This window comes from Stegostoma tigrinum, chromosome 17 (assembly GCF_030684315.1).
Source record: "Stegostoma tigrinum isolate sSteTig4 chromosome 17, sSteTig4.hap1, whole genome shotgun sequence".
Lineage (NCBI taxonomy): Eukaryota > Metazoa > Chordata > Chondrichthyes > Orectolobiformes > Stegostomatidae > Stegostoma > Stegostoma tigrinum.
Window position 1 is genome coordinate 52,343,814 of NC_081370.1, and position 27,989 is coordinate 52,371,802.

Consider the following 27,989-nt stretch of genomic DNA (forward strand, 5'->3'; position numbering starts at 1 on the left):
CTCTAATAGGAAACAGACAATCTAACCACCACCCCTTAATATTTAATGGTGTTACCATCACTACATACCTCATTATCAACATTTTGGGGGGTACCATTGACCAGAAATTCAACTGGACTTGCCATATAAATACTGTAGTTGCAAGGCAGAGCAAAAACTAGAATATAGCGGCAAGTAACTCACCTCCAGACTTCCTAAAGCTTGTCCACCGTCTACAAGACACAAGTCAGGAGTGTGATGGAATACTTGTCACTTGTCTGGATGGGTGCTGCTCCAGTAACACTCAAGAAGCTTGGCACCATCCAGAAGAAAGCAGCCTCCCTGACTACAAAAGCGGGTCAGAGGCTGGGAACTCTTGCTGAGCAACTTAATTTCTGACTCCAGTGTCATTTATATAAACGACTGGGATGAAAATATGGCAGGAATGGTTAATAGGTTTGCAGTTGACACCAAAATTGGTGGTACAGTGAACAATGAAGGAGGTCATCCACGATTACAGAGAGATGTTGATCAATTGGGTCAATGGACTGAAGAGTGACAGATGGAGTTTAATTTGGATAAATGTGAAGTCTTGTATTTTGGCAAAACAAACAAGGGCAGGACTTACATAATTAATGGCAGACTCCTGGGTAGTATTAGAACAGACAGACCTAAGGGGTCAAGTACATAATTCTTTGAAATTTGAATCGCAGGCATACAGAGTGGTTAAGAAGGCATTTAGCATGCTTAAAATAACACAGTGTGGAGCTGGAGGAGACAACAGGCCAGGCAGCATGAGAGGAGCAGGAAGGTTGATATTTCGGGTCAGGATCCTTCATTTTCAGTTTAGCATACTTGCCTTCATTGCTCAGACCTTTTGCGTGCTGGAGTTGGGATGTCATGTTGAGGTTGTACAGGGTGAGGCCTCTTCTGGAGTACTATGTGCATTTCTTGTCACCATGTTACAGGAAGGGTATAATTAAACTGAAGCGGGTTCAGAAAAGACTTACCAGGATGTTGCAGGAAATGGAGGCATTGAGTTACAAAGATAATCTGGGACTTTTCTCATTGGAGCGTAGGAGGTTGAGGGGTGACCTTAGAGAAGTTTATAAAATATTGACAGGTATAGATAAGGTGAAAAGCAAAGTCATTTCTCTACGGTGGGGGAGCTCAAAACTAGGTGAGATATTTTTAAGATGAGAGGTGAAGGGTTTAAAAAGGATATGAAAGGCAACTTTTTTTTACTTTGGGAGAGGTCAGTGTGTGGAATGAGCTGCCGCAGGAAGTGGTGGATGCAGGTATAGTTACAACATCTAAAAGACATTTGGATCCGTACATGAATAGGAAAGGTTTGGAGGGATATGGGCCAAACGGAGGCAAGTGGCGCTACTTAGTTTGGAAACATTGTCAACGTGGACTATTTGGACTGAAGAGTCTGTTTTCATGTTGTATGACTCTATAACCAGAAACAAAAGCTGGTTATAGCTTATGTAGGAGGCCAAGCAGCATCTTAGGTGCTCCTAAGATGCTGCTTGGCCTGCTGTGTTCATCCAGCTCCACACTTTGTTATCTCGGGTTTGCTAGCATCTGCAGTTCCCATTATCTCTAACGCTTATGCAGATAAGCGAATACTGTTCTGAAATCTCAAGTTGATCTTCTAAATTGGGGAATCAGAAAACTCATACCTAACTCAGTTAATTGCAAAACTAGCAAGGACTCAAAGCATGTTTTATTTTGTTTTCCATGTGAAGGTAAGGCACAGAATAACATCACTCTACCAAAACCAATGCCTGGTAAAACAACTGTAGCATGCATGTTTTCATTAAAAGGGCAGATGTGAGTTTTCTGATTTATTTGGAAGTGCTTGCTTGTTCATAATCATCCGGATCTCAGTCCAACCTCTCTTGTAGTTCACATGCTGCATGTATTTCATTACAAATTTCCAAATGTGCAAAACATCAAAAACTAGAGTGAAGACTTCAATGTTCAGACACACACAAAGAAGAACAGTTCCACTGGGGCTAGTGAAGGAGACTCCAGAAAACTATTTAGACGTACAGTAGAGAAATGAATCATTCAGCCCAATTAGTCCATATGCGTGTTTATACTCTACGTAACCTTCTCCCATCTTTCCTGATCCAAATTTATCATAAACTTCTATTTCCTCTCCCTTGTACATGTGTCTGGTAAATGCACCTTTACTTTTCACTTCAAATATTCCCCATGGTAGCAAGCTCTACTTGTTTACTCTTTGAATAATTATAAAATCAACATTTATGTAGTTCTGCTGTGGGTGGCCATTTCTGTGATAAGTCATATAAAAGTGGGACAGAGTGACCAACGTTCCATATGAAAGGTGTTAATTTAGAAAAGGTTGAGTAAAATTATGCTAATTGTGGTCAAAATATCACCTGATTGAAATTCAAACAAGTAAATGTGAAACAAAATGATGAAAATTTGAAAAATGTAATTCTATTTTAGCTGTATAATTCCTTTGCGTGCCCATATACCATTCTAAAATCATACTGCTGGTCTAGCACTGTGTTTAAAAAGAGAGTGAAATAACACTTAGAACCTCTCTTTTCAGTATTTTATGAACTAATGGACAACAAATAGACACGTCAAGCTATGTCAAGGATTCTAATTAATGCATACTCATTATAGGAAATGTCTATTTTTCCTATATCTTTATTCTAAGTTCTGTTTCAATAACAACAAAACCAGTCTCAAAATTCCTTCTGACTTCATACGAAGTCTGTATTTCATTGTATATGAATGAGGAGAGGGGAAGGAGAGAACATTCAAAGACGTGGGGACTGATTTCCGAGACAGTCTCAGTGCAAGTCCTTTTGGCAGATACAACTGGGATATTTCATGGATGAATCATGTAGATCACCTCCTAACATTGAAGACATTAAAAACTTAATGGCAGACAAAACCACTAGTTCAAATGAAGGGCACTAAATACACACAGTACTTGGAATGAAAGGTCATATAGCAGAAAGATTTTCTAAGTACCCATCATAAATCTGGAGACTAAAGGGTGTATTTCTCCTACCAGCTGGTGCCTCCCTGGCCCCTCCCCCTGTTCTCCCACATAAGGAGGGAAATAATGGTAAAGTTTCTGCATATATTTTGTCTAACATAGGATTTGAAAACCACATGTAGAAGAGCACCTTTGGGACTGCACATATGCAGAGGTACTCCTTATCAAGACACCGAACTGAAAATCTTTTCCATCTGTGTTAAAAAAGACATTGGGACAACAGACTTTTGAAAGGTTTGTCTGTGCAAGTTTCGCCTGTAGCAGTGGCAACCTGATCAGTCATCACCAGGTGAAACTTACATAAAGCAGGCTCCAAAATTCCTCCTTCTCCCCTATCTGTTTGCCACTAAAATAGAAGAACAATTACTATTGATACAAAGCATCTACAAATCGAATTTAAAAAATGAAAGAAATCCCATTGAACTATTTTTCGTCTTCAAATTCTAATGTTGACTTAATGCATTTTTGCTCCACAAAATGCCAAGATTTTCCAGAGGGTCAACAAAACATATTGCTACCTGAACAGAGTTGCTTATTGTTCAGTTTTATGCTATTTTAAAAATTATTTTTTTTGATTGTCACTTCCTACCTTTCACAATGTTTTCATCTGTTGCTCTGTTCCTTTTCTCCTTGTGCTAGTTCCTTCCACTGTTTTATAAGATTATTAAAATAATTCAAAAATTTTAAACTCAAAAGACAAAAAAATGTCTTCTCATATCTAACTCCAATAACCTACAATCTAAAACTTAACATTTTTCTTCATAGAGGTTAAAACATAGTGCAGTTGTCAGAACATCTCGGCTCACATGGTAGTATTCTTGACTGACGTTGGGATCAAGGGTCTCTCCAGGAGAAAAACACATAATCTAAAATGACTTGAACTCAGTTTTAATGAGTGCTATACTATAGAAGGTGTCATCATTCAATTCAGACATAACATCAAGGCCCATCTGCCATGTGGCCAATTCCAACAAATGTTGAAGATCCTATGGGACTAAACACGAAAAGATGTACAGACAACCACACTGACTGTAGCAGTCCAAGATGGTGGTTCATCACACCTTTTCAAAGTTAATTAGGAATGAGAGGTAAATTCTGACATCTATATCCCACAAAATAAAATACCAAAGAGCAGCAGGAAATTTTCCTTGGGTTCTAGCTAACATCCTACTTTCAACAATGACTGCATTTCAAATTAACTAAATATAAAATTTTATTTATGTATAAATACATTGCTGTGCAATATAAAGCATTTCCTGTTTTAGAAAATAAAACAAGAAACTCAACTTATGAATCTTTTCAAGAATCAATTATGAAATTACATCTAAATTAATCTAAGATTCAATGGCCTTATATATTAAATCTGTGTTAGATATAAATATCAATGACAGCAGGTGATGCACTTGTCCTAAAGGTTAGACAATTTGTTATGAAATCCATTCATTTCCCCTTAACATTCAACAGCATTATCATTGGTGAATCCTCCATCATCAACATCCCGGAGGAGGTTGTCAGTGAACTGAAACTTGACTGGACCAGACATGCAAATGATGTGGCTCCAATGCAGGTCAGAATTTGGGAGCTCTGCAGTGAGCAGCTCCCTCCTGACGTCCAAAAGTCTGTGTGCCATCCACAAAGCACAAGTCATGTGTGATGGTGTCAAGCTTCACAAGCGCTGCTGGACCTGCACTCATTCAGGCATATGGACAGTATTCCATCACATTCTGACTCACGCAGAAGATACAGAAGCCCGAACACACGCACAACCAGGTTCTTTCCAGCTGTAATCGACTGTTGAACAGGCTCTAGCCTCAAATAATATAACCTATTTGCCTCTAAGTCTTATTGATCTATACATCTTTTGCTTGCTGTGATCTACCTGTACCACTCACATACAAAGCTTTTCACTGTATTTCGGTACGTGACAATAAAACCAATCAATCAATCAACCAATCAATCAATCAATCCAGATGTCACACGAATTTTGATAAGACTAATGTTGCTTGAATATGTTGAGGGTAATCAGAAGCTCTAAGCACATGCATTTAGATGATGTTGTAGAAAATCAGAAAGAGAGGATGGGCAAGTAATTATTCTTAAAGGACTCAAGGTGACTGTCAGAAACCAGAAGGGAAACTGTTGCTGGGGATGCTGTAGCCAATGGAAAGCCAAAAGTGAAACTGGATAAAATCAATCCCACTCAGCTGTGTAATTTAAATAGAGACAGGGCAAGTGAAATAGAGGACAGTGAGTGGATGAACATCTGCTGGAGTGAGGTCACAGAAGGAGTCAGTTCAAAAAAACTCTGAAGTCTGAATTTACAAATCTCCATAATTGTGATTCACATAAAAACAGAGGCATAGACAAAGTAGTTAATAAAAGCACCATAACCAAGTGAAGTCATCCTAATAATAGGCAACTTACTAGGAAACAATGAATAGGTATTTAGTCAACATTAATTTCCAGCTGTGATAGGAAATGACAAATGTGTGTTGCTTCTCTGGTGCCAGGGTAAGCAACAGAACAAGTGGGAAAACCTCTCATTGCTAAGGAGCTTTGGATACGAAACTAGCCAGAACTAGTGTCTCACATTGGAATCTGTGGGTTAAAAGTGGTAGAATTTAGTCTGATGGACAAAACTGCTCACATTGCCGTAGCTGAATCGCCCACCATCATCATTTTGGAGGGATTGCCAATGAACAGAAATTTAAATGGAACAGGCATACAAATGATGTGACCACAAGTGCAGGTCACAGTCTGGGAATTTTGGAGTAACTCAGCTCCTGACACCTAAATGTCAATGTGCCACCCACAAAGCAATGAGTTAGAATGTGATGGTGTCTCACATATTGGACTGGTGGAGCAGAAACGCATACATATATCAAAGCATAACTCATAAGGCAGTACAGAACAGTCCATTTTAAGCTCCATGCAAATTGAAGCAGAGTAAAGCAATTCAAAAAGATGGATCTCACTTAAATTTCCCTACAGCAAGCATTAAAAATGAATGGGGAAGATTTCAATTAGTAAGGTGGCATTTTTTCAATTCACAAATGATGCATAGGCATCGCTGAGTCAGCATTTATTGCCTATTGCTCAATTTGAAAGGAAGTGAAAAAATGTAGGACAACTGATTTAGCATGTGTATCCAGTATTTTCAGTTTTGTTTTTTTCTGCCAAGAGTCTAGGCAGTCAACCAGCTCTTAGCTTCTCACGCTGCCAGTGAAGGGCAGCTAGAACAGGTGATGGCTCCAAATAAACGTTATTCCTATAAACACTGGATATCCTCCCAAAGTGACACAAAAAATGAGATAAGAGAAAAGATCCAGGAAAAGCCACTGATTCCATTAAATCTGCCTTACTATTCCATAAGAATACGACTGATCTGATAGTGACTTCACGTATTTCCTAACGCTACTTCCCTGGCGATCAAAAATTTGTGAATGCATTCAGTGACACAGCTCCCAGGTGCACAAATTTCCAAACATAATGACACTCAAAAGAAGAAATCTGGTCTCATCACATTTGAAATGGGAAACCTCTTTGTTCCTAAACTGTGCTCAACTAACAGAAACATCCTGTCAGCACCTGTCCTGTCAAGGCTTCTCAGAATCATGCATTCCCATTAGACCTATCTTATTCTTCTAAACCTCAATGGCCATAGGCACAATGCATTCAACTTATTCTTATAAGACAACTTCTTCATCCCAACTCAATATGCATTTCTCTTGTGTACTAACATTTTATGTCGCACCTTAAAACTAACTTGTTCAGAACTGTTACGATAGATGTTAGCAGCAGATGAAACTTGACTGTCAGCCTCCTGTTTTAGAGATAGAGACACTAGCACTGCACTATAAGACTCCTCCCCCAATTTGCTATACCCTCAAACAATGTTAATAACTTTTTCAAGCCTTTTAAAAACAATAATTTTCTAAATGTGTTGCTATTACCTAATAATAATGGGGACATGGTGTCAGGACAAGAGGTCAATCAAGTAAGGCGAGGCAAGGAGAAATTTCCTCTCTATGGATTTTTGGAATTCTCTACCCCAGAGAGCTGTGGATGCTAAATCAAGCTAAGCCATCATCTTAGTGAATAAAGAAGAAACTCAAGGGGCTGTAAAGCCCACTTCTACTCCTATTGATATAAAACAGTCAGCTGCAGATGCTGGAGAACAAAGAAATCAAAATTGAGCCAAAGAATGAAGTGGATTTTGAGGACAGGACAGATTTGCATTAGCATGAGGCAAAGCTGATGAAGAGAGAGGTCAAGTATGTAGACATGGCAGCTCATGACAGTGAGCCAGCATCTGAGGATGTGGCAAGGATAGCTGTCTGAGGAGCACTGTACATTGTGGAGATATGTGAGATGATGTGTGGATTTTAAACATGCAAGATGAAATTTCAATTAGAATCTAGACAGGGGAAGCCTGCAATACAGACAGTCACTAAGGAATCAAATGAGGCTGTGAAAGCACGTTTTAGACAAACACTTTAGTAAACACTAGTACTGAAAATGAAAGCAATGATGGTGAACAAGAAGGAAGATTCAAATGGAAATCCTGTTGTAGAGAGGAGAACTTCTTTAATGTGGACATACCTGGAAAAGGTACGGTAGCAAATTAAACATGAAACAGATTAAAGAAAGGCAGATTCTGGAAATCTGAAACAAAAACAAAGTTCTAGAGAAACTCAGCAGGTCAGGAGGCATCTCTGGAGAGTAAGGCAGTTAACATCGAGTACGGTGACCCTTATTCAGTTCTGACGAAGGGTCACTGGGCTCAAAAATAAGTTCCTTTTCTCCTTGCAGATGCTGCCAGACCTGCTGAGTTTCTCCAGCTCTTTGTGTTTTTGTTTCTGTTTGTAATTCCTGTTATGTTTAACTAGTGAAGTTAAAAAAATTTTCTCTACACCAGCATTGCAGCTACTATTAAATCAAATAACTTAGTTAAATAGATGTTACACAACATGTCCACAGCAATTATCAGAGAGCTTTCTCTTATATGTTAAACTCTATAATAGTGACTGTAAAATACCAATTTCTGGCACATATGCTCCGCTGTTTCTCCTTTTGCCATCAAGGCCTCACAGTTCCGTTACAAGAGGAGTTCAGCTAGAAACAGCTGCAGTAGCAACTAGTCAAAAGATTACTCCTATCTCAACACAATAGCTGAAACTTAATGTTATTCATAAGCAGCACTGTGAATTAACAGCAGTGTTCATATAAATGTATTATACCTGTAGAATCTGTGGGTAGTCAAAGATTTGATTTTTGTGGCAACGTTTTCGTGTAGAAGGTACACCTTCTGATAAGTTGGTACATTTGTCTAGGATTAGCAGAGCATCTCCATGTTCTGCTTCTATGGCCTCCAGCTCAGTGCGATATTCTGGGTGGATAGCAGTTTGTGTAGACAAGATAAAATACATTCTGTACCTGAAAATATATATTTAGGTATTATTTTCCATAGTTAAAAATATTTCTCATGTACCTTTGATGTACTGTAAATCTGCTGAATTGATTTTACAACTTATATATGTTGGTGAAATCAATTAAAGCAAAACAAAAAACACAAACTGTCTTTTGTGCTTAAGGGCTGTCGGGAGAGCTTGTACACTAACAATAACATAGGATTGTACAACAGACACTAATCGGAATATCTTCTTTACCTTATCATACTACATGCTAGAACTTAACTGCATTTCAGTAAACTGGCACAGAAGAACTAGTTTTGTTTTGCACAACACCAGTCCACGATTGCAATCCGGATGCATCCTGCATCAAGTCCAAAGAACATCTACTTCGCATTGCTGAACAGGAGCATGTGCAGCAACGTTTATGGCAGCAATCTGCTTGACTAGTTTGTTAACAAATGGAGAATTCAAACTAAATTACACTAAATTTCAGCTTGAAGCTCCCAGATTCTCAGCATTAATTTTCAAACATGTGGCAAATTGGAGTTTATTATTTTTGCTTTATGTTTGCAAAAGCATGGCCCTTGAGACAGCTTCTTCTTACCTGAATGTAAACAATTGCAAAGGGAACCAGGAATATAATATTTGGTGCTGTATGACGAGAAGAATGACATTCCTATGCTCTAACAGATCCTTTCAAGTGATCACTAAACACCATCAGTAGTTATTGTTTAAATCTTCATTGCATGGTGGTAGCTATTTCATTGTTACAGCAGATTTATTCCTTCCAATTACATACAAAATGCTTTGGAACAATGGAATGATGTCTGTAAAGATTTCCCAAGACTAAAGTCATTTTGCTGAGGTGACAGTGTGGTGGGGTAAACTTAATTTATCCAAAACACAATGCAGAAGAAGATTTTGCGCCAAGTCTGCAAGATAGACTCCTAACAGCTATGAAAACTGTCCACCATAACTTTAATGCAGTACATTTGGAATCTTATAAGTAACGTTGATAAAATGAGAATGTAATAAATACATCAAGATTTCCAGTAATAATGTAGCTGACTCTTACCCAGGATGCTTCACAGGTAGATTGACATCTGTTGATAACGGACTAAAAACTGGAATGCTAACATCATAACCCTGTCGATATGTCCACGTGGAAAAGCCTCCACCTGCCAGAAGGGCTCTTAAAAGAATGACAAGAAAAAAAATGACCAACGTTATCTGCAACTCAGGTTCTCAAAACATACTGAATCAGGTAATATGGAATGGATCCTAAATACTGGGATAATGGAAAAGGGTTAGAGAAAGCAAAAGCATAGTCAGAGCATTATTATTATACATTATGAAGTACTGATGAAGGCAGAGACATTGTCAAAGCAAAGACATCAAGCAAAACCTACTTAAAACATATTACTCAATTTTAGGAACTTAGATTCCTGCCTTCAGCTTAGAAACAAAGATAAATATAGAAAAAATCCTTTGTGTTTTCTAAAAATATTCCCTTGTATTTTGTAATTTACACTAAACTAGGTTATACACGAGCAAGGAAACATGCTGGTTATTACATAAGCCTCCATCCCTCAACCAACACCACCATCACCCCCTTGGCTGTTGAATCAGTACTCCTCCGCATTGAACATCACTTATAAGACACACCGAGTGTAACAAGAGCATAGAATATACTCTGGGTGGTGTTTTCAATGTCTACCACCAAGAGCGGCTCAGCAGCAGCACTACTGATTGAGCTGGTCAAATCCCAAAGGATGATGCTGCTAGACCGGGGCTGCGGCAGGTGGTGAATGAACCAACAAGATGGATAAACATACTTGATCTCATCCTCACCAATCTGTCAGCTGCAGATGCATGTCTACGGCAGTGTTGGTGGAGATGAAGTCCCGCCTTCACATTGAGAATACCTTAGATCACGCATGACAACCATACTAATGAGACAGTCTTTAAATAGATCTAGCAACTTGAGACTGAGCATCCATGAGGTGCTGTGGACCATCAGCAGCAGCAGAATCATCCTCCATTGCATTCTGCAACCTCAGCATAACCCTCATTCTACCTAGACAATGAAGCTTTGGAAACAACCCTAGTTCATTGAAGTGTGCACGATTAGCACCAGGCATGCCTAAAAATGAGGTGTCAGCATGGTGAATCCACAAAACAGGACTATTTGACAGCCAAACAATATAAGCAGTAAGTGACAGACAGGGCTAAGCAATTTCACAAACAATGGATGAGATCTAAACTCTGCAGTCCTGTCACATCCAGTCATGAATGGTTGCAGACAATTAAACAACTGACTTGAGGAGGATGATCCACAAATATGCGCATTCTCAATAACACAACAATAGGAGAGCCCACCACATCACTACAGAAGATGAGGCTGAAGCATTTGCAACAAGCTTCAGCCAGAAGTGCTGAACAGATAATCTGTCTTGGCGTCCTTCAGAAGTCCCTAGTATCACCTGTGCCAGTTGTCAAGAAATGGTTGGAGGCACGGGATGCAACAAAAGCTACAGGGCCCTGACAACATTCTCAAAATAGCACTGATCACTACAGTAATGAGGTCAGCCAGCTGGGTATCACAGAATAGACTGGTTAACAAGGTTAGATCACATGGAATCCGAGGGGAACTAGTCAACTAGATAGAAAATTGGCTTAAAGACAGAGGGTGGTGGTACAGGGTTGTTTTTCAGACTGGAGATCTGTGACCAGTGGCACACCACAAGGATCAGTGTTGGCTCACTACTTTACATCATTTACATAAACTATTTGGATCTGAAGGTAGTAGGTATAGTTTGCAAATTTGCAGCTAACACCAAAATTAATAGTGCAGTGGACAGTGAAGAAGATTATCTCAGAGTGCAATGGGGCCTTGATCAGATGTGCTCAGTTCTACTCTCCTGACTTTAGGAAAGATGTTGCCAACCTTGAAAGGGCTCAGAAAAGATTTATATTATTGTTGCTAGGATGGAGGGCTTCAGCAATAGGGAGAGACTGGTAGACTGGGCCTTATTCCCCTGGAGCATCAGCGGCTGAGGGGTGACCTTATATAATTTTATAAAATCTTGAGGGGCATGGATAGAGTAAATAGACAAAGTCTTTTCCCCAAGCTAGGGGATTCCAAAACTAGAGGGCTTGGGTTTAAGGTGGGGGAAGAAAGATTTAAAAAGCACCACTGGGGCAACTTTTTCATGCAGAGGGTGGTGAGTGCACGGAATGAACGACCAGAGGGACTGGTACAAGGAGGTACAATTACAACATTTAAAAGGCATCTGAATGGATACATGAATAGGACGAGTTTAGAACGACACGGACAAAGTGCTGACAATGGGGCTAGATCTGTTTAGGATATCTGGTCAACGTGGACGAGTTGAACCTCAAGGTCTGTTTCGTGTTGTATTACTCTACTACTCTATCCCTTCACTGACCCTAGCTTATGAATACTTAGGGGAGGTGATGGGCTAGTGGTACTATCGCTGGGCTGTTAATCCAGAAACCTTGATAATGTTCTGGGGGCCTGGGTTTGAATCCCATCACAGTAGACGGTGGAATTTTAATTCAATTTTTTTAAAAAATTGGAATTATGAATCTAATGATGACCATGAATCCATTGTCAATAGACAGAAAAATCCATCTGGTTTACTAATGTCCTTTACGGAAGGAAACTGCCACCCTTATCATGTCTGGCCTACATGTGACTATAGACCCAGAACAATGTTGTTGACTATTAACTGCTCTCTGGGCAATTAGGGATGGGCAATAAATGCTGACCTAGCCAGTGACACCCTCATTCCGGGAATGAATAAGAAAAATTAAAACAGAGAATGTCAGTGCTAATGTTTGCACAACAATCTGCTATGATCACATGCTGGGTTTATTTCATTATTTTTAATAGAGTAGAACAAAAATATAACTTTATAGGCTTATGGTTAACTTAAAGCAGAAAAGCATGAAAGGAATCACATGAAATGTTTGGTGCATAAAGCAACTTTTGCTTAAATTCCGTACATCTTATCACCTGAGTGAATACATAGTATAATATCTTTGAGAGCTCTGGATCCATGAACAGGTGAATAGAGGGGTACAAATCACTTGTAGGCAGATAGGATTAGTTTAGAATGGCATCTTGGCGAGCTCAGACATGGTAGGCTGAAGGGCCAGTTCCTGTGCTGTACTGGTCTAATAAACTGCAATCATAAATGCAGTTAGTTGGTGTTCTGCAAACAAACTTGTCAACATTTCTTGAATCCCTGCACCAGTAGCAAATTTGTCATTGTCTGCTTTCTCACCAGTTTTGGTAAACAAGATTACGCTTTAGTAAAATCATTTTGAAAGTAATAGTCAAACATTACAGAGTCTGGATCTAGTAGCTGGAGAATGGAATCAATTTCTGACTGTAGAACACAAGCTCAATACAAAGAAAGGCCAGTACTGAATATGGTTTGATATCCATTTAGGACTACCAGGCTGATGGAACTGCCATCTGGAATTGCTCTCAGGAAAATCCATGATGCTGTTTTACTCTGATTCCATGAAGTCCATACACACTGAAATTTCCTCCAATTAAATATTGGGAAGATGAAGCCATTGTCATAAACTTTGTTCCCTAATTCCCAACTTCACCCCTCGTCCTGGCAAATGATTTGAAGTTGAATCACATCCCTTGCAAGGTGCGCGCCACATCTGGACCCCAAGTTAAGCATTCAAACTCAAAGCTGCACTTTCACTGAAGTCTGCCTATTTCCATATATGTATCATTGCCTGACTCTGCTCTTGTCTCAGGCCATCTTCTGCTGTATTCTCATCTGTGCCTTTTCAACTCTAAGCATGACTACTTTGGCATTCTTCTAATAAACCTCAAAAGCTCCCCCATCCACAAACTTGAGATCATCCAAAACTGTCATTGATGTAACTCACATTTAATTGTTCACCAATCAACCCCTACTTAGGTTTGTTATCAGTTCAGCAAAGTCTGGGTTTTAACCTTGCTTATAAATTCGTCCTCGGCCTCCCCATCTCTGTAGCCTCTTCCAGCCCCACCTGTGCTCCTGTAGTTCAGACCTCCTAATGATTCTTGCTTTTAACCATTCAAATTTTGGTAGCAGTTCCTTCAACAGCTCAGGGCCTCAGATGTGGAATTCCGACTCCAAATCTCGCAACATAGTCTTTCTTTTTTTTTAAACATATTTACGTAACTCATATTTTTGATAAAGTGTTGGTCATCTCTTTGAACTTCTGCTTACATGTTCTTGTGTCATATTGTGTTTTCTGATGGCTGGTAGAGAACTTTGAGATGTTTATTGTTGATCTTAAAGAAGCTACATAAACATGGAGTTTTCCAAGATAATAAAATGTGAGGCTGGATGAACACAGCAGATGATATCTCTCATAAACATGGAGTTGTTGGTGTGGTTGTGAAATGGCCAATACATGAACCACAAAATTGAAAATTTCAATACACATCAGACAGTACAACCTAACTCGGCCTATTTCTTTCATAAAGTGAAAACTGTGAAACAGAGGTATCTGAAATACTCCTGTCACATACTTTTATTTCAGATGGCCTTTTCAAAATGATAATATATGTACAGCAAAAGGAAAAATTCAGTAATGGTAATGTCAACAAATAATATGGGGAGGTGGCTAGGATTTCTTTTCTTTGAGATGGTCATTGCCTGGCACTTGTCTGGTACCTTGTTGTCACTCATCAGCTCAAGCCTGGATGTTGTCCAGATATTGCTGCCTATGAACATAGGCTGCTTCAGAATCTGAGTTGTGAATAGTGCTGAACCTTGTCTTCCACACTTTCAACTTTTAGTTAGAGGGAAGTTGTGGATGAAGCAGCCGACGATGGTTGGCAGTACTGATACAATGGGGGACATGTCAGACCAAGAGGTTACAAAGACTGTGTTGCGTATGGCCCACGGTGCCTCAGATACCCAGTAATGAGTTGCTACATGTGTTCAAAATCCATTTAGCACACCGACTTTCACTTCTTATATACCTCCAATGACCTATCAATTTTTAAATAAGAGGATTGGTCCGAGGTTGTCAAAATTGACAGATTTAAATTCAATTGGTTTTCAATCTCTAAGTGCTGAGTTTAAATTAATTGACTGATTCCAGCTAGTTGCCAAAATATCAAAATAAGCCAAGATAACAAAGTGTGGAGCTGGATGAACACAGCAGGCCAAGGAGCTGACGTTTTGGGCCTAGACCCTTCATCAGAAAAGCTTTTGTGCTCCTAAGATGCTGCTTGGCCTGCAATGTTCATCCAGCTCTACACTTTGTTATCTCGGATTCTCCAGCATCTGCAGTTCCCACTATCTCTCATCAAAATAAGCCAACCGTTTCCAATTACACAGCCAAATGATACATGTTTCAATTTCAGAACTGTCTGTACCTCTTCAACTGCTCACAGACACATCATCATTTAACCTCCAAGCTTTAAAAAACACAACACCTCTTAAAAAGAGACTACAAACTTCCCCCTCCCATTTTTATAACTGAATTGTAACTTCCTGTTTTCCAATTCACAAGTACTATACACAACTTTGCAACAATAATCACCTATGCCCTTGCTACCTTCAGCACTTCTAAATTGGTGTCAGCATAGAAGATGACTGATTCATCAACTGCAGAGGTAGGGGAGATGGTGGTTGAAGCAAGTGCAATCAGCAGAAAATTTTCCTGGTCCATGTTTGACTTGATGCCATTACACTTCATGTGCTCAATCAAGGACTTGCAACTCAATATTAACCTCTCCTTAATATATACTGTACAGCCAACACTGGTGGGCAGTGCAGGAAATATCCAGGGATAGGAGTCTGCAGTATCTGGAATACTGAATGTAAGAAATGATTCTGAGAATACAATTATGTCCAGCTGTTGCTTGACTTGTCTATGGAACAGCTTTCTCAATTTTGGCACAAGCCATCACATATTAACAGGAAAGGCCTTGTTGGATGACGGGTTAAATATGCCAGTGTTGTTTCCAGTACTAGATCTATGCTGGTCTGCCTGGTTTTGTTCCTTTACCTTGACTTCCTGGTGGTTTGATACAACTGAGTTGCTTAATGGCCATTTCAGAGGACATTTAAGAGTAAACCACATTGGTGTGTGCCTGGAATCAAATGTAAACCAGGCCAGCCAAGAATAGCAAGATTTAATTCCCAAAAGGACATCAATGAAGTAGATGGATGTTTGCAACAACTGGTGATTGCTTCATACTCATGATACTAGATTTTAAGTTCAGATTTATTAATTGTATTCAAAACTCATTTCAGTATAAAGCTCTAAATGAGAAAGCACACGTGTAAGTAACAGTTTACTGCATGAAGAGGTTTCCTTTGTGTGTTTTGCACAGCAACACACTCATACTCATCATACATATTTTTCCCCACATATTAAAGTTACTAAATCTCATCTCTAAATGTCAGCAGACATTACATACTAAGATAATAAAATGTGAGGCTGGATGAACACAGCAGGCCAAGCAGCATCTCAGGAGCACAAAAGCTGACGTTTCGGGCCTAGACCCTTCATCAGAGAGGGGGATGGGGAGAGGGAACTGGAATAAATAGGGAGAGAGGGGGAGGCGGACTGAAGATGGAGAGTAAAGAAGATAGGTGGAGAGAGTGTAGGTGGGGAGGTAGGGAGGGGATAGGTCAGTCCAGGGAAGACGGACAGGTCAAGGAGGTGGGATGAGGTTAGTGGGTAGCTGGGGGTGTGGCTTGGGGTGGGAGGAAGGGATGGGTGAGAGGAAGAACCGGTTAGGGAGGCAGAGACAGGTTGGACTGGTTTTGGGATGCAGTGGGTGAGGGGGAAGAGCTGGGCTGGTTGTGTGGTGCAGTGGGGGGAGGGACGAACTGGGCTGGTTTAGGGATGCAGTAGGGGAAGGGGAGATTTTGAAACTGGTGAAGTCCACATTGATACCATTGGGCTGCAGGGTTCCCAGGCGGAATATGAGTTGCTGTTCCTGCAACCTTCGGGTGGCATCATTGTGGCAGTGCAGGAGGCCCATGATGGACATGTACCTTCCCCTGCAACCGCAGGAAATGCTACACTTGTCCCCACACCTCTTCCCTCACCCCCATCCCAGGCCCCAAGATGACATTCCACATTAAGCAGAGGTTCACCTGCACATCTGCCAATGTGGTATACTGCATCCACTGCACCCGGTGCGGCTTCCTCTACATTGGGGAAACCAAGCGGAGGCTTGGGGACCGCTTTGCAGAACACCTCCGCTCAGTTCGCAACAAACAACTGCACCTCCCAGTCGCAAACCATTTCCACTCCCCCTCCCATTCTCTAGATGACATGTCCATCATGGGCCTCCTGCACTGCCACAATGATGCCACCCGAAGGTTGCAGGAACAGCAACTCATATTCCGCCTGGGACCCCTGCAGCCATATGGTATCAATGTGGACTTCACCAGTTTCAAAATCTCCCCTTCCCCTACTGCTTCCCTCAACCAGCCCAGTTCGTCCCCTCCCCCCACTGCACCACACAACCAGCCCAGCTCTTCCCGCCCACCGCATCCCAAAACCAGTCCAACCTGTCTCTGCCTCCCTAACCGGTTCTTCCTCTCACCCATCCCTTCCTCCCACCCCAAGCCACACCCCCAGCTACCCACTAACCTCACCCCACCTCCTTGACCTGTCCGTCTTCCCTGGACTGACCTATCCCCTCCCTACCTCCCCACCTACACCCTCTCCACCTATCTTCTTTACTCTCCATCTTCGGTCCGCCTCCCCCTCTCTCCCTATTTATTCCAGATCCCTCTCCCCATCCCCCTCTCTGATGAAGGGTCTAGGCCCGAAACGTCAGCTTTTGTGCTCCTGAGATGCTGCTTGGCCTGCTGTGTTCATCCAGCCTCACATTTTATTATCTTGGAATTCTCCAGCATCTGCAGTTCCCATTATCTCAGACATTACATACTAGGTGGTTTTTGATTAAAATTGCACGGTTTCACAAAAGAATTTGACTGTGTGTCTTTTACATAAATCTTTATACTTCTATGGTGAGTGAAATTCTGGATGACTTGTTAACTGGCTGCCAACACGGTAATTTTGATTATTAGCAAAACGATTCAAATCTCAAATCTTTCCAGAATTTGTGTGGTTAAATGAGTCAACTTGCAGATAAAACATAAGCTTTGAGTCAAGTTTTAGTTTCTTTCCACATACTAGGCACAATACTAAGAGCAGCTAATGGTCAGCTTCTTGATCCTGAAAATGTTTATAATGTACTAATTTTTAACTCGGAAGAAAAATTCATCAATGCAAACAGTCAAAAGCATGACATAATATTTGTTGTTTATTTGCATTAAAAATAAGTACAGGATCAGTGAGGTCATTACATCATTGCGGTCAATATTCCTTCATACCCCAACTTCTAAACATGGCACAACATCAGATTTAATGAGAACTGAGATTTGCACCTTTTGTTTGATATTCTCAGCCAGGTTGCTGATGGTTTTACATGAACATGTGAATTAAGAACTGCAGCAAACTATTCACGTTCTCAAGCCTTCTCTGCCATTTAATAAAATCACAGCTGATATTATTACAGCTTCAATTACTTTCTTATCTAATCTCTATAATCTTTGACTCCTTTGTCAACACAGGATAAAAAGCTTTAAAAGTATTCAATAACCCGCTTTTACCATTCCACAGAATTCCAAACAAATGATTCTAAGACTCCATGTTAAATGGTTGTGTATTTTTATTAAGCTATGTCTCTTTGCTCTCTCTCTCTCTCTCTCTCTCTCATAAAGAGAGCATCACTGCAGCATCAACCCTGTCAAGTCTCCTGAGGCTCTTGTATATTGCAATACGATAATCTCTCATTCTTCTAAAATCCACTGGATACAGGCCCAAACTCAAACCTTTCTTCATAAAATAACCCCTTTCATAATCTCTTGCTCAGTTTGGATGTAACAGCTACAGCTATTATAATGCACATCAATTTCAGCATTAAATGAAAAATTCCTGGTGATTATGGAGTCTAGAAATATGAAGCTATCAGCCATCTCTAGCATTACATCTCAATGTTAACTGATAGTGGTACGATAACATCTTAAACCGTGACATTTGTCTTCCTGATGCTGATGCACAAGCTAAATGTTTTACAGAAATAAATTTATGCAATTGAAGTAACTCATACACCAATTAGAAAACTTCCAGCTGAATTAAATGCAAGATATATATGGTATTGAGCGTTATTTGCAGTCTTTCTTTCCTTTAAGTAGGAAATCATGATAACCTTCCATTCCCAATCAACAAACTTTCTTCAATGTTCAAATGAAAGACCTTAAAACTAAAAGGTACAGGAGCAGAAGAAAGGATGCGTATCTATTCACACAATGCCCAAAATGTAAATACATACAAACAAATATCATTTCTAGAAATGTAAATTGCACTGAGATGAATACATGGGCAAAACAGAAACAAATTTATTTATAAATCCTTAAGGTAGTGTTAGCAAATATTGTAGGCTTGAAGGAGACTTTCCACGTCCCCTAAAGACAAATAGAATTTGGAAATTTCTGGATTGTCATTCCAATTGTGAACAAGTCTTTCTAGTGAAGAAATACTTGTAACTAAAATGGATTATTTCCACATTACTACCTGAGAGGATTTTCTTTTTCAAGACTGTATTCTTTAACTGTGTTCTTTATTTTTGCTGGGAGAAATCTCTTTCTTAAGATCTGGCACCAGATTAGTTTGTTGAGCTGCCCTTGTGGTTTAAAATTTATTAGTTACCTCTCCAGCCGATTCTAGTCACGTGATCGCGGTATTAATACATATTATTAGCCACACAGCGGGTTGACAAAATGGGCAAATGTTGGTAACCCTTCCCTCGTTATTCAAATTTTGCAACTAATCATTCGAAAATCTGACAGCAGGCTCTCAAAAAAGTTGTTTTTATCTGTTCTTTCAAGTTACAGCACTCAAAGTGTTAAAACATTACTCCTCAATGCTATCAACCAAGATAAAAGAAAAGGAGAAATGGTATATTCCTCTCCCCAACTGTAACACCATCCATTTGAAAGTCTACTTTTACATGTAGAAGGAATTTCCAGCTACAAAAAAAATAATCAATTGTGACAGGGCCACATCATAAGCACACTGGCGCATTAAATTCACACAGTGAAGTCAAGTGAAGATCCACTGATGGGGTAAAGTCTTCAGTTTTCTCCTGTCAATAAAGTAAGAATGGAAGTAAAATATAGCAATACATTTAGAACTTATACTTAGACAATGCGGTCAAACAATGAATATACCACCAGACACTTCGAAGCAGACAAAAAACAATCACGGCATGAGATATGCGGGCGAATGTACGTAGATTTTCGCAAAATCAGCCACGTTTGTTTCAACAGAGCTAACTTACAGACTTTCAATGTATAATGCCTTAGGTGGTTCAATACTTGCACAAAGAACATGACTACAAAACGGAATGGTAGTCATCTGTGAAAGTGAGAGATTCACAATGCATTCTTGAAGCGAACATCTGAACAAAGCCTAAAATAATACCTAACACAAAATTTAAAAATAGCCAGGATTATCACTGGTAAAATGGTGATGCAACAATTCAAAAGAAAGCATTCTTTAGCATTTCAAATTCTGATCACATAAATCACAACGTTAAGTGTCACAAGCGTAGTTCTCAAAGTTTACTATCATCTCAGTGTACAAGTGTTTAAAACGGCCACCTTTATCATCCTAAATGAACGATGCTCATTAGGCAAGGAATAAACTGCACAATCTATTCGGTCAGATCAATCAACTTCTCTTGGTATCTGCTGTGTCTTGCAACAGTTTAAGGACTGTATGGCAATAATTTTCAAAAAGACTATATTATGCATGTACAAACAGCACCGAAGGCTGCCTTTGTATGTTTCAACCAATTAATGCCTAAACACCAATTAGAAGTCATTCAATAAACTTCATTCCTCCACTTGCATATTTTACTCAAGGAGAGGGTCACTAGTAAATTCAGAATAATCCCATCATACAAATCCCAATACAGGACATGATCAAAAAATTAAAACTTTACATCAAGTAATAATGGGAATCTGTTCCATATGCCTTCATAAGGATGCAAACTAATTTTATCAAGTAGTCGGTGCACAAGGTTATCAAAACAAGTTGTGCAAAGGAACTTTGTCCAACCTGCCTGAACTGCTATGAATATTTATTTGGCCAGTAGAGACAGAATATGACTGTTTAGCCATTTTAATTAAATTCCAGAACCAGATTCAGCCAGTTTGTGTTAAGCACTGTTTAGTATCAGGACTTAAAACCAGTATTTTGTTAGGCGACGTTAAAATCAATTTAAGTTTGGGGTTAGTAAATTTGACATTTCTAAAAACAAGTAACAAATCCTGAAATTTCAGTCAGGACAAAGCCATGGAACTTTACAATAACAAATAACCCATTCAATCGATGATACAGTTCTGATTCTCAAAAAGAACACAGGACCATCCTCAAGCTTTTTCTCATATAACCCTTTCTTATATAATCTTTGAAATGTCTCTTATGATTGATTCTGGTTCTAATACCATTTCAAGTCCTGACGATAGCACAAAACACTGGTAGCTGGACATCAGCCACCTTATGTCTGACTGATCACCTTTTGCATGACTTAGCTTGGGCAAAATATGAAGTAAGAGATCACATATTTTCTACTGAAGACAACCAATTTCATCTCATGTACTTGGCATTAAAAATGAATTTTTCAATTTTTCCAACCTTTCTATCATTCAATGATAACTATTTGCTTACATTACTGATTTAATTTAGCTTTGCCTGAAACTTATCAAAATGTTCAATTGTGATCAAGTGGCCATATGATTTGTGATTTCCTTAAATATATTTGGATTAATACTTGTTAAGCATGGCTTGCATTTTAGGAAATGACACAGAGTGCCTTCTAAAGTCCAGACCCAAAACATCAGCTTTCCTGCTCCTCTGATGCTGCATGGCCTGCTGTGTTCATCCAGCTCTGCGCCTTGTTATCTCAGATTATCACTGAATCAATTATGGACAGTTTAGTTTCCATCAAAGCTGTCCATTAGCAAAAGAAAGAGTAACACATTTTACAATATAACATTTAGTTTTGCAGCCTTCTAAAAAGAATTAGTCACACTTGTTTTAATATTGGTTTCACAAAGATATCCGTTACTCTTTTGTACTGTTCGTGGAATTAAGATCATATTCTATAAACAGTGAGATTGGATCCCCAAAACTTCAGTTTTAAAGAGTTCTGAAAGATACAAAAACTCTTTTTTAGAAACATATAGACATATATACCAAGATTTCATGTTGAAAGACAAGACAAAATAGTTAACATTACACAGACTTAACGTTACACAAAGGCCCTTGACATTTTTAAATTAAAAGTATTCAAAAAGGGTAGGAGAAAAGACCAAGTGAACATTTTTCTCAGGGAATGCACGTAGCCGCAAAGGGCCTATATTTGTGCTATAAAATTCAGTGCTTGTGTGGCTTGAAGTTGTACGTATAATTGTATTAAGAGTAGGAGAAACCAAATTCTTCTGGGTGTGTACAGAAAGGCTATGAAGATGAGGATATAAGTTAGAAATAGAATATGTAGATTGTTGCAAATACTTTCATATTTACATTATATAAGTAAAGCTTAATTATGATCAATTCACCTCAATATCAAAATTTAATTGAATTACAAACAGCTTTTTCTTTAAAATGGGTTGAATTACGCTTTTGTTTCCCATGCTTTAAAATACAGAAGTCTGAATTTGATCTGCTCTGCATGCATAATTCGATATGCATGAAGCCATACAAATTAAAACAACATATAAACTCCTGTCACCCCAGGAAATCTTTTAAGGTCAAATACAGCTTTTGTAACCAATGCAAATGAATACATTATTTCAGTAATTTTTCAAAACAAACTAACAATGGGAAGCAGTCGAATATAAATTGTGGTAAATGTTACATCAATACTTTTAGGGATGATGGATAATCATCAGTTACAAGGTTAATTTTATTCCGGATTTTTATTCCAAGGAAAAGCAGCAATTATTTTCTTTTAAAAAAGACATCATCAAAACTTAGATATAAATATCAACTTATGTCCCTTGATCCAATGGATTAAAAAAGAATACCCTGCTTCACATGCTACATCATTCTTCTGCTTGTGACAAAAATAGGAACCACAGCAATTGTAGCTCAACAGCAGAATTTTTCCTCCCGTCCCTATGAAAGTTGGCAATGCACTACATCACCACCCCCAACCCATCTTGCCAGATTTGAGGTTTTTCCATGTTTACGTTTAATTATGTAGTAATCTTGAGAGTTAGTGATGTCTTGCCTTTAATAAATATTGTAAAACTGATTGGTTACAGGGTTTTAAAAAATCATAGCTCTTGAAGCATTTTGAAATCAATGTGTTTTCTTTTTTAAGAGAATGTGACTACACCATTACTCAACAGACAAGAAACTAAATTAAATTGCGAGTGCCATCAGTTGATCTTTCACCCATTTAATAGGTATTGGTAGTTATTACACACTGAAGTCATTTCTTTTATGTTACCCTGCCATGGCCGTCTAAAGATGTGCACATATTTATGGAAGAAAGTTACTTACAGACACAGTTGCACAGAAAATGCCTTACAGAACTAGTTTTGGTGTATCAGTACCACTGAAAAGTACCATAATTTGCATGTAGAGCTAAAATACTGAACACTTTTTCAAAAGCCATTCTCATAATGCGACATTTTTCTTTTGGTAAAGAAGATAATCATGACAGAAAATCTTCACAATTGCAGGAAAAAGGTCATGCTGACACTGAAAATTATGTATGAGAACTCGAGTCCAAATTTTACTAGTCAAAGCGTTACAAAATTACTAAGTCATGGCTTTGGAAAACAAAAGATGAACACATTTAGAACCGTTAGGAACATTCACTACTGTAGTAAACTCATATAATCAGAGGATCAATTATTCCACAAGCAAAATTAGTAAGAGTACAATTGTATAATTACCTCCTCTTGATCTTGTCACCTTCAATTACATGATGACTGAATACATATACATCAGGAAGGGATCTGCAGAGTTTATGGCCAAAATATTGCATCTGCCAAGGATTGACTGACCTTAAAATTTATCATCTTGCATTTCAATGTGAGGCAGTGATGAAGTGGTGAAAGATGAAAAGGAATTGCCATAGCTACACAGTGAACAGGATCTGGCACCCCCACATTATTACAGAACATGCAATTATTATAAAAGCACTAGCCAAAGAATGAAAAAGTTATCATTTTGAACATCTGGTGAAGCAGAATTACAGTTAAGATGCACTTCCAATGCATTTACCTTTTTCCAGCCAGCCCATCAAGGAGATAACAGAATACAAATGTTCTTTACAAATACAATTAAGGTTTCCTCGCTGATACAAAACAAAAAAAAACACATTTTGTTGGGTGTCAATTTTGGATTCTTCAAGGTTCAGTTCAAACATGGAAAAACCCAGTGTCAACAACTGATGAATGTATGGTACACTTAGTATTGTCCTAATAACGAATATCGTATATTCAAACCTTTTGTGACAATACATAAAATATTAGCCTTTCAGGCAAAAGCATTTACCTCTCCTACCTATAAAAGAAGTCTGTACATGTGGCAGTGGCACTGGGAGGTGGCAGGAGGGAAGAGAAATTATCTCAATGGCATGACAAAATTCAATGATTGACCCAGATGCACAGTTGTATCTAACAGCATGTATTGTTAGCCTTGGCCTTGGATATTTAGATTCTTTTGCACTCAATTAGAGTTGCTGAGTTAAACATCAAATCAGGTTAAGGAAAACAGTAGAGGCAGGAAGCAAGTTTTAATTAAGGGAGAGGTACTGATGTAAAGGACACAGATTTAATTTCTTTTAAATTGTATCTGAAGAATGAGGTTTCATACTTTCAAAAGTTAATTTTTAGTGACAAAATCATTGTTTGATGGGATTTAACACTTCACCCATTAAAAGAACACTTAGAATTTAAATCCTAAGAATTAAATTTGTGTTCTCCCACATAAATGCGGCAATCTCATAACACTCAAATATAAAAAAATGTACTGGGGATTCTGGATATCTGAAAAAGAAACAGATGGTATGGGAGAAAATGAGCAGGTTTTGTATTATGTGTACAAAGAGGAACTTAATGATGATTCCAGTATGAGCTTCTTCAGAACACTTGTTCTGAAAAAGTCAAAATTGACTCAAAACATTAACTTGTTTCTCCTTAGAGGCTGTCAGACCTGCCGGGAATCTTGGCTTTTTATGCTCTTTTACCATACCTCAACAATATTGAAGTGAATAACAAAGATGGTATTTTCATGTTACTGAAGGAGTGACACTTTTTAATATTACTGTCTAACCATACATGAGCTCCTCAGCTGAAGCTGCTGCATCATTTGTGCATGAAAAAGTGGAAAACACCATTACAGAAACATACAATATATTACAAGCCCTTTGCCCCATCAAACCTGTAATGTAGTAAATATACTAACTATAATAGCCCCACTTTCACACATTAGACCTATAGCCTTGAATGTTATGACTTCTACAGGTTGCGAGGTATCCCATATCAACTACCTTCCATGGTAATGCAAACCAAACTCCACTCCACCTTCTGGGTGAGAAAGATTTTCCTCAAATCCCCTCTAAACCTCTCATTATAAAATTATGCCTTTGTTCATCTCAGTTACTTTCACATCAGATTCTGGGCCAGAGTTTTTAATATGATTTCTATTTTAAATTTCCGCTTAGCCTGAATAACGTTTCTGCCTTGATAAAAGAGTTCTGGATTCATATCAGGATCACAGGCTGTTTGCAACAGAATGTTTTTAAAACTATTTCTTGCCTTTTCCATGACAACTGTCACCACGTCTCTCACCTCACTTTCAAATCTCTCCTTTTGAGCAGCACCTTTTCCTTCTGGCAAGATCTGGTTTACAGTGACTAGAACTATGTGAATAACAGATCATCAGTTCAGGCTGTCCAATTAGCGTACAGTTTTGTTGACTAAAGCGCCAATACTCAAGGAAGTCAACACAATCCAGAGCAAAGCTGTTCATCCAATGATTTTAAACATTCAGTCCCTCCACCACTGCCCAGTGTCTGCAGTATACACCATCTACGTTACACAGCAGCAAACTGCTAAGACTTCTTCAACAACATCTCCCAAACCTGTGAGTGTTCCCTTGAAAGAACAGGGCATCAGGAACACAGAAACATCACTGTCTCAACAGTTCCCCGCCAAATCACATTCTGCCTTAACGTGGGGATAAAAGTCCCATTCCTTTATCATCAGGGGAATTAAAAATTTTGGAACTCCTTCCGAACAGCACTTTGGGAGTATCTTCACACACAGTCTTGGCTCAAGACAATAGGTCACCATCCCTTTCTTAAGGATAATTAGGAAAGGATACTATTTTGTCAATAGCATCTATGCTTTGTGAATAAAACAAAAAGCTGTTGCAGAAAGAAAGTTTCATTTCTTTGAACACATCAAATGTTCACATTTTGATTTTTTAGTTGGCTGGAAGATAGAACTCAGATTTTGCCAGTTTTCAAAGATATACTTCTTCACTAAATACCAATTGTCAGAATTCTGGAAAAAAAAACATTGAAAAAGAGCTTATAATTAGTCATACTGACACAAGTATTTGCGGAAGAGTTACAGATTTTTGTGAATTTGATACTGCCAATTCTAACTACAAAAAGTCGGTCAGAAATCACACGACACCAGGTTATTTGAAAACACAAGCTTTCGGAGCATAGCCTCTTCTTCAGGTGAAGTGAGAAAGAAGCACACAAAACACAGAATTTATAAGTAGAAGATCAAAGGGTCACATAACTGATGAGGATGTACTAAACAGCATCTTAAGACTGTTTAATTTTGTAAATTAAATGTATTTAATTTTGATACTGATTTACATTTTTTGCTCTTAGTTACTTACCTTGTTCCCACTGAAACAGCTCAAATACAGTTTACATCAAGAGGAAAGTATTACCTACACAGAGAACATGGTCGCTTCTGCATTTTCATCACCTTATAAGGGGACAATAACAAGGGACAACCATAAACACCACTCTTGTCCATAACCCAGGTTTAAAAATATACCTGAAACATACCCTGGCACTCATCAGAATAACAAATGTAGCATAATATCCCAATGCCAAATGGGCAACATACCATACGATGCCGTGCGCAAAGTATCAGATAACCAAATACATAGATGATTTGGAGTCGGGGACTAAGTGTGCTGTGTCAAAATTTGCAGATGACACTAAGGTGAGTGGTGGAGCAAAGAGTGGAGAAGGCAGTGAAAGGCTGTAGAGGGATTTGGACAGTCTAAGTGAGTCGGCAAAGGTCTGGCAGATGGAGTACAGTGTTGCTAAGTGTCAGGTAGGAAGGTAAGTGCCATTTTGGTAGGAATAACAGCAAAATGGACTACGTTTTAAATGGTAAAAAATTGCAGCATGCTGCTTGCAGAGGGACTTGGATGTCCTTGTGCATGATTCACTAAAAGTAGGATTGCAGGTGCAGCAGGTAATTAAAAAAGAAATGGAGTTTTGTCTGCCATTGTTAAAGGGATGGAGTTTAAAAACAGGGAGGCTATGCTGCAGCTGTATAGGGTCATGGCGAGGCCACGCCTGGAGTACTGTGTGCAGTTTTGGTCTCCTTACTTGAGAAGAGATATACTAGCACTGGAGGAGGTGCAGAGGAGATTCACTCAGTTGATTCCAGAATTCAGAGAGTTGGATTATAAAGACAGACTGAGTAGACAGGGATTATACACATTGGAATTCAGAAGAATGAGGGGAGATCTTATGGAAACATACAAGGTTATGAAGGGAATAGATAAGGTGCAGGCAGGGAGGTTGTTTCTGCTAGCAGGTGAAACTAGGACTAGAAGGCATCGCCTCAAAACAAAGGGAAGCAGATCTAGGACTGAGGTCAGGAGGAATTTCTTCACCCAAAGGGTTGTGAATCTGTGGAATTCCCTGCCCAGTGAAGGGGTTGAAGCTACCTAGCTGAATGTTTTTAAGGCTAGATAAATTTTTGAACAGTAAAGGAATTAAGGGTTATGGTGAATGGGCATGTAAATAGAGCTGTGTCTCAATAAGATCAGCCTGATGGCCTACTCCTGCTCCCAGTTCTTACATCCATCTTAATGCCCACTTATCCTGTGGTTATTTATTGACTCGCTTGTTTTCCAGTTGGCATGCTTTATAACCTTTCCAGAAAAGAAACAATCCACTAAGTCATATTTTGACATTGTACCACATTAGTTCTGATGCTATCGGAAGGTGCTGTGCAACAGGGTGAGCTCCTGCCTCCTGAGATACTGCAGTTCCCACTGCAGATGACTAACAGAAACGTCAGCACAACTAGAGTCTGGATCTGATGAAGTACAGCCTGTGGCAGAACATGGGCACGTGGGACAGGGCTGGAATTCGACAATACTTAACTATCATAATCATT

At 38.9% G+C, this 27,989-nt stretch overlaps 1 protein-coding gene across 2 annotated transcripts in view; it reads right to left on the reverse strand.

Moving 5' to 3' along the window:
- The window catches only part of ext2 (exostosin glycosyltransferase 2), a 185,665-nt gene that overhangs the window by 121,959 nt on the left and 35,717 nt on the right, over window positions 1–27,989 (reverse strand). For both annotated transcript variants that reach the window (XM_048545190.2, XM_048545191.2), the window contains 2 exons: window positions 9,515–9,631; window positions 8,266–8,461 (listed from right to left, as the gene is read on the reverse strand). In XM_048545190.2, the coding sequence (XP_048401147.1) occupies window positions 8,266–8,461; window positions 9,515–9,631 (313 nt within the window). The remainder of the gene's footprint in view (window positions 1–8,265; window positions 8,462–9,514; window positions 9,632–27,989) is intronic.